Below are 19,099 nucleotides of genomic sequence, written 5' to 3'. Positions count from 1 at the left end.
GTATTGCTCCATCCCAGTCTGTCTGAAACTTTGTCTTTACCCCTTTTAGGCACTAGAAAGCATTTAATCTTTAAATATTCATATTGCCAGTTCCCTATATTGGATTTTTGTCATTTTGGTGTCATTTCAATCATATAAATATTTTCTATTTTTATAAATTGGTGTGACTTTCATATATACCAATTCCCACAACAAAATACAAGCTGAATTGTTGCACACTGCATGACAAATCTGTGAAAAGCAGCATGACATACTACAAGTCATTTATTCATGGAGTTGCTAAAATTGTGAGCATCTCTTAATTCCAATTTCATGGTAATCTGTACCAGAGTGACATGTGCGATAAATATGTGTTTAAGTAACAAGGACAACCCTATCTGCCCATGTGGACCAGGGTAGGTATGTATTAATACAACAATTGCCCCATGGGACTCATTTAAAAGTGGTACCTTCTTATGTATCTTAAAAGAAGCCCAGAGTTACTCATCGGACCAAAATTGATGACAAGGTAGATAAAACACAGTACTGATGCAGTTTGCATCTTGTAATGTTTTGACTCCAATCAAGTGTAACAATTAACAAAATAAGTGATCATAGTGCAGGTGGCAAAGTGCTCCAATGGTGATTATATATACAAACAAAATAGATAAAAGACACTGTACAATTCCCACTGGCTGTATGCATTGATTTATAAAATTAAAAACAGGTTTGTATACGTCAGTGTGAAATCCCTTGAAGTTAAATTACACCAAAAATTCATAAAAGAGGATTCAGTGACGTTTCGACCCGTGTAATTATTAGGGCCTATTTTAGTCAAATGTTTCAGTGCCGGGGGGGGGTCTCTGTCTCTCGCTCTCGACACTTCAATGGTGCCAAACGTAGTGAGATTGGCTCCACCATGTTCTTGTTAAAGAATACGTTGAAATGACAGTTTGGGCAATTTTGCCTCAATATTGGTACTGGTTCAATCTATATGGGATTAGCTTCGCTGCAATTCACATGAAGAGAATTGGGACTGGTTCTTATAGAATATAAACCCATGCACAAACCATCGTGGAGATCTTCACATAGAAAATAGAGAAGTGACTGTCTCCGGCTTTTGGTTTGTTAATTGCACTTTGCTGTGTGTTAATAGTTACAACTGTAGTACTACTTTACCTACTACACAATGTACTCTGTCTGATCCATGGACATGTCCTGACTGCAAAAAATAATAAGTAGATTCCCTGGGAGATACCACACGTACATATTGTACAAATGCTACACTACACTGTGGTGGATGCTATCATCTGTCACCTTTCAGAAACGAGAGGGCACTCTAAAGGACCATTGTGTAAAGGAAAATAAAAGAGTCAATGTTTTTTCAAAAATGAAAAGCACTAAACATTAAAGGCTAGGAGCAGAATGGTGCTGTCTTTTTGAATAAAGGATTCAGAAGAGGAGCTTAAATATTTGACTAACATATTTATGAGATTTCATTTTAAAACAGTAGATAGCAGCAGGGACAGATATTTCAATAACAGAAATGGAAAAAGTGACTGAAATACAGAAAAATTATGAATCAAAGCTTCATGTGAGCTTCGAGATGGAAATCTTTCTGGAATGAAATAGGAAATCAATCTTTAATTTCTGCACCGCGCTTTTTGGAATGACAGCGCATTTTATTTTACTTATATATCGGTTCATCTGCCAAAAAAATGTTTTTTTAATTCACAGTTTATAAACATGAATTTAGGACATGTAACAAAGACGGTCGGAGTGCATGAACGTAATTTAGGGGAGGAATGACACCCCACCTGCGACTCTAGGGCTTGAGCTTGTGACCCACGGCAGGTTCTGTGCGACCTCTATAAGAACATCCTGCTGTGATGACTTAAGCTGCATCTACACACAGGATTTGTCTTTCAGTTTTACATTTCTGCTGGTTCCCTGGCAAAAATGGACAGTTTTTTATGTGTTGGATATTTTATGTCCTTAAGAACTTCGACATTCGCATTATCGATTTTTTGTAAACCATGATTGATGTTTTCTATTAACTTGCATGGTTAATTGCATGATTATTTTGAATAAAACAATAACAAAGCTGACTGCTTCACAGGTATTTATATAAAGAATAGAATGAAATATTATTTACTTTTTTTGCCACAAACAATATGTGGTAAATTAAACAAATTGGTTTAACAAAGTAATGCATACGGTCAGTTGATACAGTATTAAACACGAGTCGATTCCAAATTCATCACGTTTCATAAGGTCAAACTATAACTGGTGACTAGAAACTGTGATTCTCCCACCATGCCCCAAATTAAAAGCAAATACTCTACCTTTGTGGGGCATGTTTAGCGTGGCCTAGCAATTGAACTTAGACCCACTATCATTACCATATAACTTCACGTTATGGATGACTTTTTAAAAATGCTGGACCTGAATGAATCCTGCCTCCTAATCATCCTTGCCCTTTCCTCTGCATTTGACACTGTCAATCATGACATCCTCCTATTCATCCTGAAGAACAGGATTTGCGCTAGATAGCTTGGGGTTGTGAGATGGAGGCTTTGTGAGACAAGCAGGCAACCTTTAGCTGAATTCGTGCTTCATGGGCAACCACTCAAGGGATTTTAGGACTCGAGATATGGGCCCATTTCTTTTGGTACCCGTAACCAATCTGGCAGCAGCTTTCGATGATGCCTTTAGTGGGGCCAAGCTATATTTGGGGAGGCCCTAGAGCATAGCACTGCCATAATCTAGTCTTGGCAAAACAAGTGATTGGACTACCTGTACCTGCTTGAAATCAGCTTGAGGGTGGAAAGGTTTGATATTCCTGAGTGTCCTTATCAGGTGATTAGCTCACTTACAAACATTGCTGATATGGTTCTTCATGTTCAGATGCTTGTCCAGGGTGATTCCGAGAGATTTGGCTGAGTCAATAATGAGGGGGCCATTTGAAGGCATTAAGGTGATTCATCCAAAGGTCTAGCTTGGGGATGTGGTTCGGAGGAGAAATTAAAAGGAATTCTGTTTTGGAGGTGTTGAGCAGGAGGTGGTTCTCAGTGAACCTGTTTTGAGTAGCTGTTAGAGTGGTGTTGAGTGATATGAGGTTATCCGCGGAGGAGATTTTCAGGTAAAGTTGCATATCATCTGCATACATATGGAAGAGAGTGTTTGAGGAGTTTAGTGCATTGGGTAACAGTTCCAAGAACAAATTGAGGAGTATAGGAGATAAGGTGGATCCTTGGGGGACCCCCATGGAAACTGGTGAGAGCTGAGAGATATAGTGGTTCGTCTTGACTTTTTGTAATCTGTGGTGGAGGAAGTACGAGAACCATTTCAACACCCGACCAGTGGGGCCCATAGCTAGAACTAGCAGGAGGCTATAGACCCTCAAGAAGTGCTAACTCTTTCCTCCTGAAACCACAGATCTTTCGCAAAAAGAGGACGTGTCACTGTGCATTCTCAGGCTCTGCCCCGTAGATCTGGAACTGTCTTCCACCAGAATTACGCAGAATCTCCTCCACGGTTGCTTTCAAATTGTAAGCTAAAAGATTCCTTGTGAAGAAGTTCTTACCTTAAATGGATTTGGATCATCTGCTCTAAGTCAGGGGACTTACAACCTTGCGACCTGCACTTGGTGCTACTCTTATTTAGCCTATCATTTGCTCCCCGCTTGCTCACTATGTACCATTTATTTTATTACTTTCTATTGACCACCTTCTTTTGTAACTGTTATGTTGGTTACTCTTATTGAAACCGGCACTGCAATGTATTACCACCCTTTCTACTTAGTGTACAGGGCTCTGATATCCTTCGGGATCATGTGACGCGCTATATAAAATGTTATAAATAAACCACATAATGAGTTCATGTTGCAGCTCATACAAGGCATGATAAGACGAGTTCCAAGCTCTGTTAGCTTTAGCTTCATCCAGAACGCCCAGAAACCTTGCTTCCCTCTGCCTTGTTGTCTTCGCTGATGATTAGAAGTGCAGAGAAAGAGTGGGAGTCTATAATGGTGATGTGATGAGCATGCCACATTACCTCAAATGGTTAACTGCATTAGAGAAAAAAAGGTCTTCAACCACTGGAGAAACCTTTAAGTACATTTTACCCAAAGTTTAAAATCAAGGGAAATTTGGCAAAATTGCTAATCTGAGATACTACACAACTGATCCCTTTTCCTTTGGCTCGCACTGTGTGTTGAGTGCAGACCAATCTTCAATCCGCGATAAAGGGACAAACAAAGCCACCTCTGTTTTTCCTTGGTACTGGGACTAGTGTCCATCTTCTCCAGCAGATATGTCTCCTTACACTAGGGACATTTCCTTTGTGTTTCTCGCGTTGAATGGCACCTTCTTGTGAGTGCTCAGCGGTAGGATTTCATCAACTGAGAAACAGCCAAGGGTAAAACGCAAGCACGAGGGCCTACTTTCTAAGCCAAAGTGACAACTTTTTGTTCCTCAACACAGCCAGCAAAGAAGGCAGAGCAGCAATTTCCCCTCCACCTGCCCCCCCTTGCATGAGCAGGTTATCAAAAATGTCAAATATTAGAGATCTAAATTGTGGAAAGTGCATGCCAGATTAAGTGTGCTTGCCTCATTTGAATATGTCAAAATTTTGCACCTGTGATATAGTAATACATTATTTTTGGAAATAATTTTCTTAAAAACCAAATAGCTAAGACTGTCTAATAAAGTAGGCTACTGTCACTCTTAAATTAAACTTGGGTTTTGCTTATCCCGCTGTGTCTGGTGTTATGCATCCATGCGTGTGGACTACTTGTTGACTTGCGGACAATGACATAGGACTAGGGTTTACGAGGCATTACAAATGTTAATCTCTCTCTCTCTCTCAATGTTTTAAGTTACTTGTTCATACAAGCTGTGGGACTTTTTATAGCGCTGATTTTACTGATGCTGCTGTGCGCTAGAGAGTTCCCACTGTTTAATACGAGTCATTGTTCGCTTTTTTTATTTGCTACTAGTGGTTTCATGTTTGTTTTCTACAAAAGCATGTGTATCTTCTTTGCAACTTCTGCCTCACTTACAAAACGCTTCTCCTGCGTCAGGGAAGATTGGCAAATAGCTTTTTGTAAACTTTGTTTCGTCTTTTGCCTTCAAAGTACATATAAACAGCGCAGCAACATTACTTATGATCAAGGATAAAAACGTCAATAAATACGTTACATATGTAAAAGACGTAAAATACCCTAAACAATCTGTGTAATACTTGTATGCAACTTAAAAAACAATGGTTCGTAGGAAAAACATATCATTAGCAGTTCCTTACCAATACATGTATACAACTGCACTGCATCATTTATAATATGTAGGCATGTGCCGAATTTACAAGAATACAGCGCACCCCTGTGTTTTATCCTTACACTGGCGTTAAAAATAGCTGCCTAGCGGCAACACAAACACCCTTGCACCGTAGTGTAAGGGTGCCTGCATAGCAGGAATTATTGTTTATGTGCAGGAAGGCATCCCTTCCAGCACATAAACAAACAATAATGGTGATTTGCTGCTTATGAGTGTGTTGCAGAATGCAGCACACAAAGAAGTAGAGAAAACGAGGAGAAATAAAAAAATGTCTCCTCATTGTGCCAATCTAATGCTTGCTTTTGCATGGCGTTAGTTTTTGGCAGAGCCTCAAATTTGCCCACCCTTGTAAATCTGGGGCAGCATCAAAAAGCAATGTGTGTTGTAGTGGAAGACCCACAGTGACACGCATTGCACAAACCTTTCGCGCAGATACCTGCGTGAAATGGTACCATATTTACAAACCGGCGTTAAGCCATGCAAAGTGGCTTAGCGCTGCTTTATAAACAATGGGCAGGGCATTGTGCCACAGGAACATTAAAAGAAAGCGACGTTCCAGTGGCGCAATCCCTTGTACATATGCCCCTCTGTTTAATAAAAGTTATTTTAAAAAAGAATCTGAGGTGAGGCCTAAAGAAATTCAGAGCTGGTAAGACATTGACGCCTTGCAATAATGTTGAGGAAGACATTTTCTGTCCAATTCTCCACAATGCCATCAAGAACTGGAAAACTGCAAAGACTACACATTGACTTATGTCTTATGTCTATGGGGTAGTAGCAGGGTGCTAATAGGGAGACAAGCCAATAGTCACCCATAAAACCGACTTTCGCCTTCCACCAAAGTAGACACATTTCTATGACCCCACAGCTCAGCACCATAAAGTTCTGTTCCTGATGCCTGGCAATTAGCGTGTTTAGGGTCAATGGGGCAGGGTCGTCCCACCAAAAAGATGGACCATGACCCACAAAGAAAGTTTTGTTGAGCTTCTGGGACCTGGGCCTTGTTGGGACGCTACGGTGGAGTTCCACGCCTCCACGTAGCACCTGAACGCTCCGTCCTCTTGCCTCCTTGCTCCTCCCCCCTACCATGAACATGTCCGCGGCGGCGATGTCAATGGCGAGGAGAGGGTGATGGCGTCCCGGAGAAGCTGATCCGAGCGTCCGAAGTGTCTGAAGTGTCTGAAGTGTCTGAAGCAGAGACCGGCGCCTCAGGAGCTGATAGCCCGACTGGTTTCCTTTGGGTTGCGAGCTATCTCTTTTGCCACGAGTGATACAGTGATACAGGGTGATACAAGCGGCGTATTTAATCAGCACAGGTGTGCCAATTCATCTGACACGGTGAGCTGGAGTGGAAAACGCCTGGAAAAGCGCCTGGTTTTGACTGCCGCTGTAGGGGTTTTAATATTGGCTCCTTCATTTACTCCCTGTAAAACTGTAAGTCGACGAGCGGTGGAAGATGTGGGGAGTGATCTGGGGCGGACTTTCCCTTTGAATACAACGGCATTTTGTACTCAGTACTCAGTATTTAGCATGAAGCACGAAGCTCGGGGGGCAAAGAACGAAGCATTGAGTAATTAAAGAGCGCTATTTACTCTGCAGTCACATTGAATGCTTGAGCACTACTGCACGCTGCATAAGGAGTACAGGACTACATCTCCCATAGTGCCCTGCTAATCTGGAAAAACCTGGAGCCTGGAACGTGAAAAAAAACGTGGGGGAAAAAAAAAGCTGGGAAAAGAAACTGAAAAGCTTTGCAGCCTCAAGCTGTTGCCTATTTTTTACACGGTTCTATTGCGTGACTCTTTATTTTTCTAGAGACTTTGTGTTTGTGTGCTTAACTGCAGTCGTAAATGGGCAAACAAACCAATGTTCGGGCTAAGACGAGAGCCCGACGGTTAAAGGCTTTAGAGGAGGCTGCATTTGATAAAGCGACTGATAAAATAACTGATCAAATGGAAAGCGGAGCAGATATTTCTTTGGTAAGCTCTGAGGGGGAGACTGATGCAGTTACAGAACCTCCGGATATTTCTGATATTCCCGATACAGTGGGGAACGCTCACTCACTTAAGACTTTCCAAACTGAATCTATTTCACAAGATTCCGAGCCTATAGAGGAGGCTAATGCGAATGCACAGTCTACATTTCCTAATAACTCGCATATATCATGTAGTCCTGTTACCACCCAGCCCAACCCTTACTCTGGTTCAGCTTGTGCTCAAGATCCAAGTACAGGTTCTGCTGCCGCTGTCGCTGCTATAGTAGTCACTAATTTGAATGACGGAGCGGATGGTCAGGTGGTTCAAGACACAAGTTGTGGGATACAAGTCGGGAGGGAACAAGCGGGTATGATGAGCCCCATTCTGTCTTTGAATACTGAGACTAACCAGACAACAGGGTTAAAAACAATGCAATTGTCAGTCAAGGACATGTTAAATTTAATTTTGGATGAGATTCGCGAAGTGAAGCAGTCTCAACAGTCTCAAAAAGCAGAATTCGCCGGAATTCAAAATCGTTTGGAAAAAATTGAGGTTATTGTCACTTCTTTCCCACCTCGTCTTCAGGAGGCTGAAGCCAGGATTTCAAGCTTAGAGGATGAAATCCCCAAACTTCAAAAGGATGTCAAGGACGTTTATAAATCATCGAAGACTTTGGAATCTAAGCTTGATGAGTTGGAGAATTATAATCGCAGATCAAATCTGCGAATAGTAGGGGTTCCAGAGAAGATTGAGGGCTCAGATATGGTTCAATGGGTCACTTCTTTTATATCGCACGAAGTAATTCCGGAATTCAAAGGTGATTTGACAATCACCCGAGCTCATCGTGTGCCCGCTCAGCCATTTCCAAACTCTCCCTTTCCTCGTACTATTTTGGTTAATTTCGCTGACTATCGGGTTAAGGAGACAATTCTGACAAGAGCCATTAAACAGGGTCAGTTTGCAGCAAATGCTACTTCCAAATGCCGGATTTTTACCGATATGTCAGCCGTTGCTGCGAAGCGTAGAAGAGAGTTCGTTAAACTTTTGCACCTGTTCAAAGCTAAAGGGGTGCAAGCATCTATAGCACAACAGTCAAAATTGAAGGTGCTGATTAAGGGCAAATTTCATTTGCTCACAGATATTGATGAGGCCAATGTTTTACTTAGTCAAATGTCACCCGGATAGAGGTTGAATGCAAAATACTTGATTTCTTAGCATACTCTCTTCTGTTTTTGTATTTTTTTCAGGTTTCTTCTTTTGGTAAATGATGTTAAATGATGGCTATACCATGGCTAGAGATATGGTGGGGCTGGTGGAGGGGTGAGGGGTGAGGGAGCGGGAGGGGGAGGGCAGGGAGCGGGGTGTTATTCCAAGACACCTCTATGGTTGGGGGGGAGACCCGGTGGCGAGCGTGGGGGAGAGTAGTAGGAGGAGGGCCATGGGTGAAAGGGGGGAGGGGAAAAAATGGAAAAATTGAGGTTGTTTTCAGTGGATTTGAATGTGGTAAGATCCTGCATTTCTGGTACTCTTGTATGCTTTTTTGCATATATATATATGTAATTTAAGTATTTTTGAGTTTAAAACTTCTGTGTTTCTTTGTGTTTCTTTGTGCAAATTAATGATGGCCCATGTCGTCTAGGATGGAGCTGAAATTGATATCCTTTAATGTGAATGGTCTGAATAATGCCAGAAAATTGCGTGCAATAGAGTCTTGGATTAGAACTGAAAATCCTACAGTGATTATGTTACAGGAGACTCATATAGCGGCTGCTAAGAAAGAGGATTTTAAGATGTTTAAAACGTGGGCTTCTTTTCGGGGGTTTTCGTGCGCCATGGGTTCACAACGAGGCGTTGCTCTATTCATAAATAAAAATTTTGAGATTGAGATAGTCCAGACGGAAAATGATTCTTCAGGTCGTTGGTGTTGGGTTTCATGTAAAGTCAAAAATCATCACTCCTTGATTACTTTTGTTTGTTTTTATGCACCTATAGAAGATAACCCCCAGATTTACGACGCTCTGTTTCAATCTCTTTTATTGGTAGGTGGAGATATCATTATAGGTGGCGATTTTAATATACTTATGAACCCTAGTTTAGATTCTACATCAACTCTTAAGAGGCAGTCTAAGCCTAGATCTCTTAAGACTATCCTAAATTATATATCTTTATTTGGTTTATGCGACCCATGGCGTGTGAGAAACCCTCTGAAAATGGAGTACACCTGCTGGTCCGGAAGGTTTAAATCCTCATCTCGTATAGATTTTTTTCTAACATCCAGACAGCTTAAATTTAGTTCGCAGAGATTCTATCACAATGGCTTTTCAGACCATGCTATGATAGTGATTAATTTCGATTATGTAGAGACTATAAAGGCTTCGAAAAGATGGATGTTTAATAAAATGTATTTACAGAATTTGAATTGGATATCAGCATTAAAGGTGGAGATAGCAGAGTACATTAACCGAAATATAGGCACGGCCCCTCTTCATGTTATCTGGGACTCGTTAAAGGCCTTTTTACGGGGGGTACTTATTAGTAAGGATGCGGCGGAGTGGAGCGCTGTGAAAAGTAAAAGGAACTCCTTGCTCCAAAAAATTCAGGATATAACATTTAGCTATCAATGTCAACCAAATTACGAAGTGGCAATCCAACTGAGGGAAGCTAAGCAAGCGCTTAGCACTTATTATTATGAGCAAAGTGAATTGGTGTTCCAGAAACAATCACAAAAAGTGTACGAAGAGAGTAATTTCTCAGGGAAATTCCTAGCCTGGCAAGTAAGAGAACAAGCAGCTTCAAACTTGATTCATTCCTTAAAAGACCCTCTTACTCATTTCGAAACATCTGATCAGGTTGAAATAAATAATATTATGTTTAAACATTATGAGCGTATTTACGCAGTAAAACATAATTTTAATCATCAAAAACTATCAGAGTTTTTGGACCATTATGAGATTCCGAATCCACCGCTCGAAGATCAGCGGCATATGCAGAGACCTTTTACTAAAGCAGAATTGGAAGAAGTTGTTAAAAATCTACCATTAGGCAAGGCTTGTGGTCCTGACGGCTTCCCTTCTGAATTCTTTAAAGTTTTTTTTTGCTCCTTTAGTGACTTATTTCTACTTTTGTTGAATTCAATGCTGGAAGGAGGACAAGTCCCGGAGTCCTTCCATGAAGGTACAGTCATTAGTTTTTTAAAAAAAGGGAAAGAATCCAAAGATCCGAATTCATACAGGCCAATTACTTTATTAAACTCCGATTATAAAATAACCACTAAGATGTTATCATTACGTCTTAATGATCAAGCGGTGGATTTGATCCATCCAGATCAAAATGGCTTTATAAGCGGCAGACAATTATTTACTAACACACATTTTTTAGTTGAAGCATTAGATTATTTTGAAGCACGTGGGATACAGGCCTTGGTCTTACTGTTAGATGCAGAAAAAGCTTTTGATTTGGTGGTTTGGGACACCCTTTTCATTATTTTATCTAAGTTTGCCATTCCCCAATGTATCATTAATTTGATAAAGAATTTGTATGTAGGCGCTAGAGCAAATATAATTGTTAACAAGTCATTAGCAGGTTCAATTTTAGTTCAACGCGGCACTAGGCAAGGCTGCCCTTTATCTCCTATTCTTTTTGCCTTTTTTATCGAACCATTAACTATTGCTATCAGGAATTGTTTCCAGATCAAACCTCCAGTTACCTCAATGGCCAAAATTAAACTATACGCAGATGACATTATGCTACTTATTAAACCTGATTTGGAATCACAGACCCATATTTTTCAAATTTTTGAAGAGTTTGAATCTCTAGGAGGTTATCGGATTAACAAAAAAAAGACAGAAATATTGGTTTGTGGGGGTGGAAACCCAGTGTTACACATAGATTTACAAGGCTGCATTAATTTAAAACCTAAAAGATATCTAGGAATTTTGTTCTCTTCAAATATTTTGGATTTATATACACTTAATTTTGTTCCATTAATTAAAAAAGTCCAATCAATGTTCACTCGCTGGGATCCTCTGCCCTTAACTATTCTCGGACGCATCAATTTAATTAAAATGTCAATCCTCCCTCTTTTTAATTTTTTGTTTGCATCAATTCCAGTCTATTTGTCGGGTACTTTTTTTTCCAAAATAGAATCTATGTTCTCTAAATTTATTTGGGCAAAAAAAACACCTAGATTAGATATACGGACATTAAATGCAGAAACTAATTACGGCGGTCTTTCTTTACCAAATTTGAAAGATTATTATTTTGCTTACTTTGCACAGTACTTAGAGAGATTTAAGAACAGGAATGCAGTAACTAGTTGTTTTATAAATTTTTTTTTTGATTTGATATGCTCAGAAATACAAATACCATCCCCGTTGTTTGTATTGAAATCCCCCAAATTTGTGCGGTATAAAATCCTAAATTGGTTTTTTAAACGGCGTAATGCAATGCTTAAGAGATATTCACTTCCACACTTTCATTTACTAACTCCCTTAATCGGAGTGTTTTCTTTTTTAAAGATTAAAATCAATCCCATTGTAATAAAAAATTGGGGTAGGTCTGGGTTTAAAACATTATCGGATTTTTTGGTAAGCGGGACTTGGCTCTCAGTTACGGAGATGTCAGCTCGAATTGGTGGCAATTTTTTGCTAATTGGTTCCTACTCTAATTTAATTTATCCTATGTTGGCGCAATTAGATCCCGGTACCATTGCTAATGATACTTCTAATCTTGTTTTAGATCTTTTTATTAATAATGTGGAGAAGAAACCAGGAGTATGGAAACAGTGTCTGACTCAAAGTCGGGAGGTAGAGTTGACTGCTAAAGCTATCCGAAAATGGTACACTCAAGAAAATTTTATATTGTCGCCGGAAATCTGGAAAACCATTAATCAATTTAATTTCTGCGTATTGCGTGGGGCCAATTGGCGTCGCATGTTGTATTTTAGCAAGTGGCTATTATATCGTACACCAGTAATAATTGCTAAAATGTATAACGATGCGTCTGCTTTTTGTTTCAGACATTGCAATTGTAAACAAGCCAATTGGTCTCACATTATTATGTCTTGTCCTAAAATTAAGCATTTCTGGGAAGAAATTATTAGTTTTTTAAAGACTTATTGTTTGTTATCTGTCCCATGCAATGCAAGAATGTTATTATTTGGATATGACCCTGATTGTATATTTTCCAGTCACTTTGCAAAATTGATTTATATTATAATGGCTGTGGCTAGATCTTTATTACTGCAGAATTTCCTTTCATCCTATATCCCGACGCTGCAGGAATGGTTGGAAAAAATGAAAAGGGTCAGGAAAAGCGAACTCTTATATGCTCAAAGAGTTGGGGGTATTAGAAAATTTGATCAAATTTGGGGATGCTATTTTGAGTAAATGGGTTTAACATTTTGTTGAGTCGAAACTAAATGTAATTGTTATTTTTCTGTGTTTTCTTATTTTTTATGTACGCTGTATATAATCTGAATACAACTTCAATAAAAAAAAATTAAAAAAAAAAAAGAGCTTCTGGGACCTAACTCCATGTTGCAGCTCTTTTCCATATTGCGTATAATTGTGTTTTTATAGGGTGTACACATTAGTATCCCAATCCTCCTTTTTGTGACGCATAGCAACCGCCCAGCTTCTGCTTTTGCTCATTTTGTCTTCATTATCCTAATTCTCTCCCCTTCTCATTTACCCTATCAGCTCTTGACATGGAGGTTATATTCGTATGTTGAGGGCCGAAAGCTACTGTGAAAATAGGAGCAACGTCCATCACAACCGAGTGAGAAACAATGGAAACAAAAGGCACATCAGAGAAATGTTCTACAACCATTACCTGTGATAACAAACCCGATGCATTTTTTGAAGTGTTTACCAATAAATGTTTTGGAATTAAGTAATTTACAATAATATTGTGCAGTTAAAAAGACAAGCTGGAATTAAACGATATGATAAGAGTTGGACAACACATTCCAACATAGATGAATCATGGCTTAACACACGTTTAAATCTACTGGCTGGTGCAACAAAATGAGCCTCCATTTGTTTCACTTACTGACACTGGTAGACATATAACTGGGGAGTTTTGTAGCTTGCTTTGCCTTTAGCTCCAGGATTAAATAATGTATTGCGTGCCAGTCCGTATCCAAGTCATCCAGCGTTCTCTGTAATAAAAACATTTAAAACATCATTTTTTTCATGTTTGCAGGACTAATAAAAACAGAGACTTTGTTCTTTCAGAAATAGGCACAATGTACTTTTCTTAAACTGAGCCGTTGTTTTGCTCGCCCACACAAGAGGGGGTATAATTACATCGCAAAGAAGTGAAATATCATTTGACCTGTAATAATTCTGCATTTGGCAAGTTGTTTATTCTAAATGATAGTTGGATTCCTAAGAATCCATTCTTGCCTCCCGCGATTGGCGGATAACTTGAAAGGATACCAATGGGGTTTGCCATTAGATTTGTTCAGAGCAGATTAGCAAACATGAATCAACTCATACAGTGTTGTGCAGGTTAGCTATGAAGTGCGATAATTTGTGTTTATTTGAAAATTTCGAATACGAATGTAATTTACAAATTCTAAAAGAACTGTGTTGATCTAGGGTTGGGCTTTTTTCTGGGGGCATATGGTTAAAAATGTCATGTTCATTTCATGTAGGGAGTACCGCACGATGTACCAATTTCTGTTGCTCGATGTTTAATGAAGACCTTGCTTAAACCGCAGTGCCACATCGTTTAATACATGTGCATTATGTTTTTGAACCAACTTTACAGTTGAGGAAAAGTGAAGCTCTCCCTGAAAATAGGGGGGCATACTACCAACGATTAGCGATATTTATCGCTAACGATGTGTAGCAACACATTTTTTAACGCTAAGCATCGCCGGAAATTATCGCAGAGATAACTTGCTATTAGCAAGGTTTATCTCAGAAGTGATAAAAATCCTCGCGCTAACTGCCAAATGAGAGATTATCGCTGGAAAACCAACGATAATCTCTCGAAGTTTGGCGTTAGCTTGATGATAGGGGCTCACAAACTTAGCCATGATAGCCACCTCCCATAGGATATCATGGCTAAGTCAGGAAAATACCAGGTGTAAAAAAAGCAGTGCTAACCGCGGTTAGCGCTGCTTTTTTTTATCACTAACAGGGTTAGAGAAATCCTTGATAATAGGAGAAATGTCGCTTAACAACATTTCTCCTATTATTTTTCTCTGGAACGCCCCCTTGCATGCAAGGGGAAGCATAGAGAAAAAGGGTGCTAAATGCGAATTTGCGTGTTAGCACCCTGTAGCTGATAGGGAGATAATTTTATCTCCGCTTTCTTGGCTTTTAAAGCCAAAAAGCGGAGATAAATCCCTTGATAATATGCCCCAGGGTGACCAGAATTTTAAGGTAAATAAATAAACTGGACATTTCATAAAAATAGAAGAGGGACTACAACTTTACTTCAACCGAGCACACAGAATGACAGTGCTCCTTAGCAGAAAATTACAGAAGAGGGAGTAAGCACATAAATAAGCCAGTAGCATGCCTGCTAATTAAATAGCTTTATTATAACAACTACTAACGCTCCCTGCTTTGCACAACATAAAAAGATGCCTCCCACCACAACAGGCATTCCCACCATTTTCAGTCGACCCTCTCTAAAATCTGGGATATTAACTACATTTCCAGAAATCTGCCGGGACAGCTGGTGAAAAACTGGGACTGTCCTGGAAAATCCAGGACGCCTGGTCACCCTAACTGAAAAGGACTTGTCACGGGCCAATAATTCTCCCTAACGGACCCAATTGGTTTGCTGTGGAAGCTTTCGAACTGTGATGACTCGGGAAATATGGGTTTGGAAGTTCCCGGGCTTGGAAGGCTTCCCTTTTAACTTGTGCAGTACTGGAAGCACCCCAGTTGTGCAGCTTAAGGCTGGGTGCTGCTTTATTGACAGCAATAAAACATCTGGCGTTTTGTGGATTTAATCTTGAGGACAGAGGGAAAAGGAACAAACTCATTAGCTGACTCACTCAGAGAAGTTTTCATCTCCACAAACCCTGCCCGGCTTGGTCGTTGAGGACCACTGTCTACCACATGAAGTCTGAATTTGATATTGACACTGAACATACAAAATGATTGAGCTCTCAACTGCTAAGGCTTTTCTGCCCACCCCTCTCCATGCTGAGGCCTTTTTTGATGTTTGGGACACTTTGTGCTTAGAGGTACCCAGGTTTTATTGATGCTCCTGGTGGAAACAGAGAAAATAGCCAAAATTTAGCATCATTGTTGTTTTAATAAAAATAAAAAAATGGATAAAGTGTGTGTAACTCTGCACAGTATACTCTTTTCCCAAAGTGCATCTTTCTGCAAAGTGTATTCTTTCCCCAAATATGGCATCTACAAAAGTTTTAAAAGTTTTCTTGTGTTAAGATATCATCTTTGAGCTTTCAGGGAAAAGCAGAGTTGTAAAAGAAAGCCATTTTTTTTAACAGAGGGTTTGCATTTTACTAAACAGTAATACATTTTTCCTATTTGTTTTGGGTTAAATCTGCATGCAGTTTGTGGTCGAAACACTTTTGAAACCCAGGGATGAACCCAGAACGCTCTACGTTTCTGAACACTAAATACAATTCTGAACTCAGCAAGGGTCCAATTTTATAGATTTTTCATGGTTTTCAAAAAGAACTAATCATTCAAATATAAAATAATGAAAATATGCAGACAAAAAGTGGCAATTGATTACAACGTTTTAATCTGTAATTTGTTTCCGTAACGGCTGATTTACAAAAGTAATACACCCTCACATCTGTCTGGCTCTTCTGGACGCCGAGATATGTAGCTGTATTTGTATTTAGTTGTGGGGTATGTATGTTGATTTTCCAAGAACACACCAAAGCCAACAACTGAACTGTAGAATATAATGGTTTTCATACATGTACCAACCATGAAGCAATTCATATAGTAAAATCCAATGAATTAAAAATTAGTAAAAAGGAAACCTATGTATTTTTTAAATGAGCATAAGATATTGAGTTTAGGAACGGTGGCAATGTCAACATGTTTGAATTTCGAATTATGAGATTCACAGGACTATTTTCAAATTGTGATCATTCTTGCATACTGGCTTAATTTTGAAGGCAATAATGGAGAGAAATGTATCTCATAACAATATTCTTTCTACTTTTCTGTGTTTCTACATGTCCCCCCGATAAAAATACTACCCCTCTTGTGCTGGTCAGAGTAGCACACTCAAAACAAAACACCCTAAACCACAACATCGAACCATCAAAGCGTCTTGTCAAATAAAAATACCCATTTTGGGGATGGAAGTAGCTGTGGTTTTCGGGTCCGAACTTATAGAAACCTAACCTATAGAAAGCTAGATACCGAAGCAAGTCTAGGGCGGTGCACCTTGCAATGATCCCTAGAAGGTTTTTTTATGCCCACAATGCCCTGCAAACTTTGACTAAAATCACACATTACGCTCACTTTTCTGTAATGTAAACGTCTGAAATCTGTGGAGCTCCACAAAATTCCCATCACTCAGTGTTTCCACACTTCTAATAAACACGTTACCTCACTGTGTAGCCAGGCCTAGTGCATTCAACAGGAACTCATCAAATCAGGGACTACTCAAGACAGCGTGATTTTTGGCAAAGTTTGAGGTTTGCAGGGCATTATGCTAAGAAGATATTTATGGATACACACAAGGCTCACCACCCTGACCTCCCCTGAGTGTCTAGTTTGCAAATATTTTCGGTTTAGTAGGTTTCCTTGGGTAGCAGATGAGCTAAGGCCTGAAAAGTGCAGCCATTCTGCCAGGCAAGTAGGAGAACATTTGGACTTACCCACACTCTGCGGGCCATATGTCAAAATAACACTCCAAAATAAATTCAAATCCCCTCTTAGTTGGGATAGGGATGGGGATAATCTGTGCCCCATGGGGGCAGAAATATTGTTGGGAGTCTAGGCATGGGGATATGCCTAATGCCAGGACAGCCCACCTAATATTTGTTTGCTAAAACAAAAAATATATCCCTAATGTCTAGTGACCTTTTTGCACCCGAGAGCAGATTAGAGGTAAACTCCACCCATCTGCCACAGGAAGCAAGGAAAAACTGTGAGGTCCATTCTGTTGTAGGGGCTTAGCCCAATGACTGAGTGGGGAGACCCACCTGTTTCCACTATTTTTCCCCAGGTTCCTGTCCTCCTGGGGGCAGATTTGGGATAAACTTACCAGATTTCCTCCTAGGGTGGCAAAAAGACTGTTGGGGTTGGCATCCTTGGGTGGGGGCACAGACCAATATCTGGGTGTGATGACTCACCCCTTTTTTTGGACCATTTGCTCTCAGGTGTCCAGTGGGATTTCTGCCTGTTCAGTGAAAGGCGCATGGGAGGTTGTAAGAAACTTGTGCCTAGGAACAGGGAGGAGCACAGACCCATGACCAGGGGCTCATCCCCAAAAAGAGTGCAGTGAACAATTCTCTGGAGCCTATCTGTCTCTTAGAGTGGGAAAGAAACACTGATTTGCCCGCAGGAACCCCAGTCATATGCCCAGGGGTTTCCACCCTGCCCCCCCCCTGAAAACACTGATGTGCGAAATTACCTGGCACCTACTGGGATTTCTGCCACTCTTCGGGGCACAGACTGGGGGTAAACACCCAGAACCCCTTGCTTCAGGATTGCATGTCCAGTGTGATCCCAAAGCAGAGACTCACCTGTTAAAGACAGAGCTGGAAAGGGGAAATTGTGCCTCTTCCAACACCGTCTCGTCCATGTTGATCAGTACTTAGGGCTCAGCTTTATGCCACCAGCAACATTCAAATGTGAAAACAGACACCACCATTAGTGCAGTATCATTTCACTTTGTTCTGTTGTGATGTCAGAACACTGTGTTCACTGCTGTTACAGCAAAATAAAAAAGAATCGAACTCTAGCTGGCAAGGAATCTCTTCCCTCGCATCCTAAATTTGATTTGAAAAAAAAATGCTTATGATTTTTAAAACAGAAGCATTTTCTTTCTGTTCATGTATGGAGGATGATCCATTGATCTGGACTACTAAAGTAATGTAAAGGCTGTAAATGAATCATCCTCCTACCTACATAGGTTAGTAAACTACAAATAAAGATTGGTCAAAGGAAGGCCGAATTTCCATCGGATAGCCTCAGCTGGAGCCTAATCTTTTCAAAGGAACCTGTACTCCATGCTGTATTCTTTTTTTGTGGATGCCTCATTCTCTAAATTTCCGAATGACATAGCATCCAGGTTCGAAGCCGGATACAGCTTCCTGGTTTAACGGGTGGACAGATTCTTCCATAGGAAAGCTGTGAAAATCCAAGGGTGAAACCTTTGACCAGTCAAAGTGGACAAGCTGCACTTGGCCCTAGAACTGCCATGATTCCAATTAAGAGATTTTGTAAATTTTGGAGATTGTAGCCTTTTTCTGTTGATTTAAACGTCAAAATACTGAGTTCTATTATTCAGCCGAAGAACGTTTTGAGCTTTGATACTTCCTAAATTCATTAACCAATTGCCCTATTGTGGCATTTTGTTTTGGTAAATGTTTCTTTTTATTTGCAGTTGGTATGAAACTTTGCCTTCTTTAATTTTTACATAATTGTTAGTTAGTTGGGTAATAATTACACCTCACCTATATTTCACATAGATTTTCTCAGAGAAAGTTACCAAATGTAAGCCAAGGATACAATGAGGAAAAATAGCTTACCAATGTGTGTCCACCTGTTTAAGCAGTATGGGAGCTCAGCCATAGTTCACGGCAAATCTACTATTTCTCCCTCCTGTAGTCAGCCGGTGAGATTA

At 40.0% G+C, this 19,099-nt stretch overlaps 1 protein-coding gene across 7 annotated transcripts in view; it reads right to left on the bottom strand.

Moving 5' to 3' along the window:
• The window catches only part of DMD (dystrophin), a 6,826,337-nt gene that overhangs the window by 2,738,253 nt on the left and 4,068,985 nt on the right, over nt 1-19,099 (bottom strand). For all 7 annotated transcript variants that reach the window (XM_078657819.1, XM_078657824.1, XM_078657821.1 and 4 more), the window contains exon 50: nt 13,343-13,451. In XM_078657819.1, the coding sequence (XP_078513945.1) occupies nt 13,343-13,451 (109 nt within the window). The remainder of the gene's footprint in view (nt 1-13,342; nt 13,452-19,099) is intronic.

Source organism: Lissotriton helveticus, chromosome 8 (genome assembly GCF_964261635.1).
Source record: "Lissotriton helveticus chromosome 8, aLisHel1.1, whole genome shotgun sequence".
NCBI lineage: Eukaryota > Metazoa > Chordata > Amphibia > Caudata > Salamandridae > Lissotriton > Lissotriton helveticus.
The sequence above is the reverse complement of the archived record's forward strand: the minus strand, read 5'-3'. Positions and strand labels throughout refer to the sequence as shown.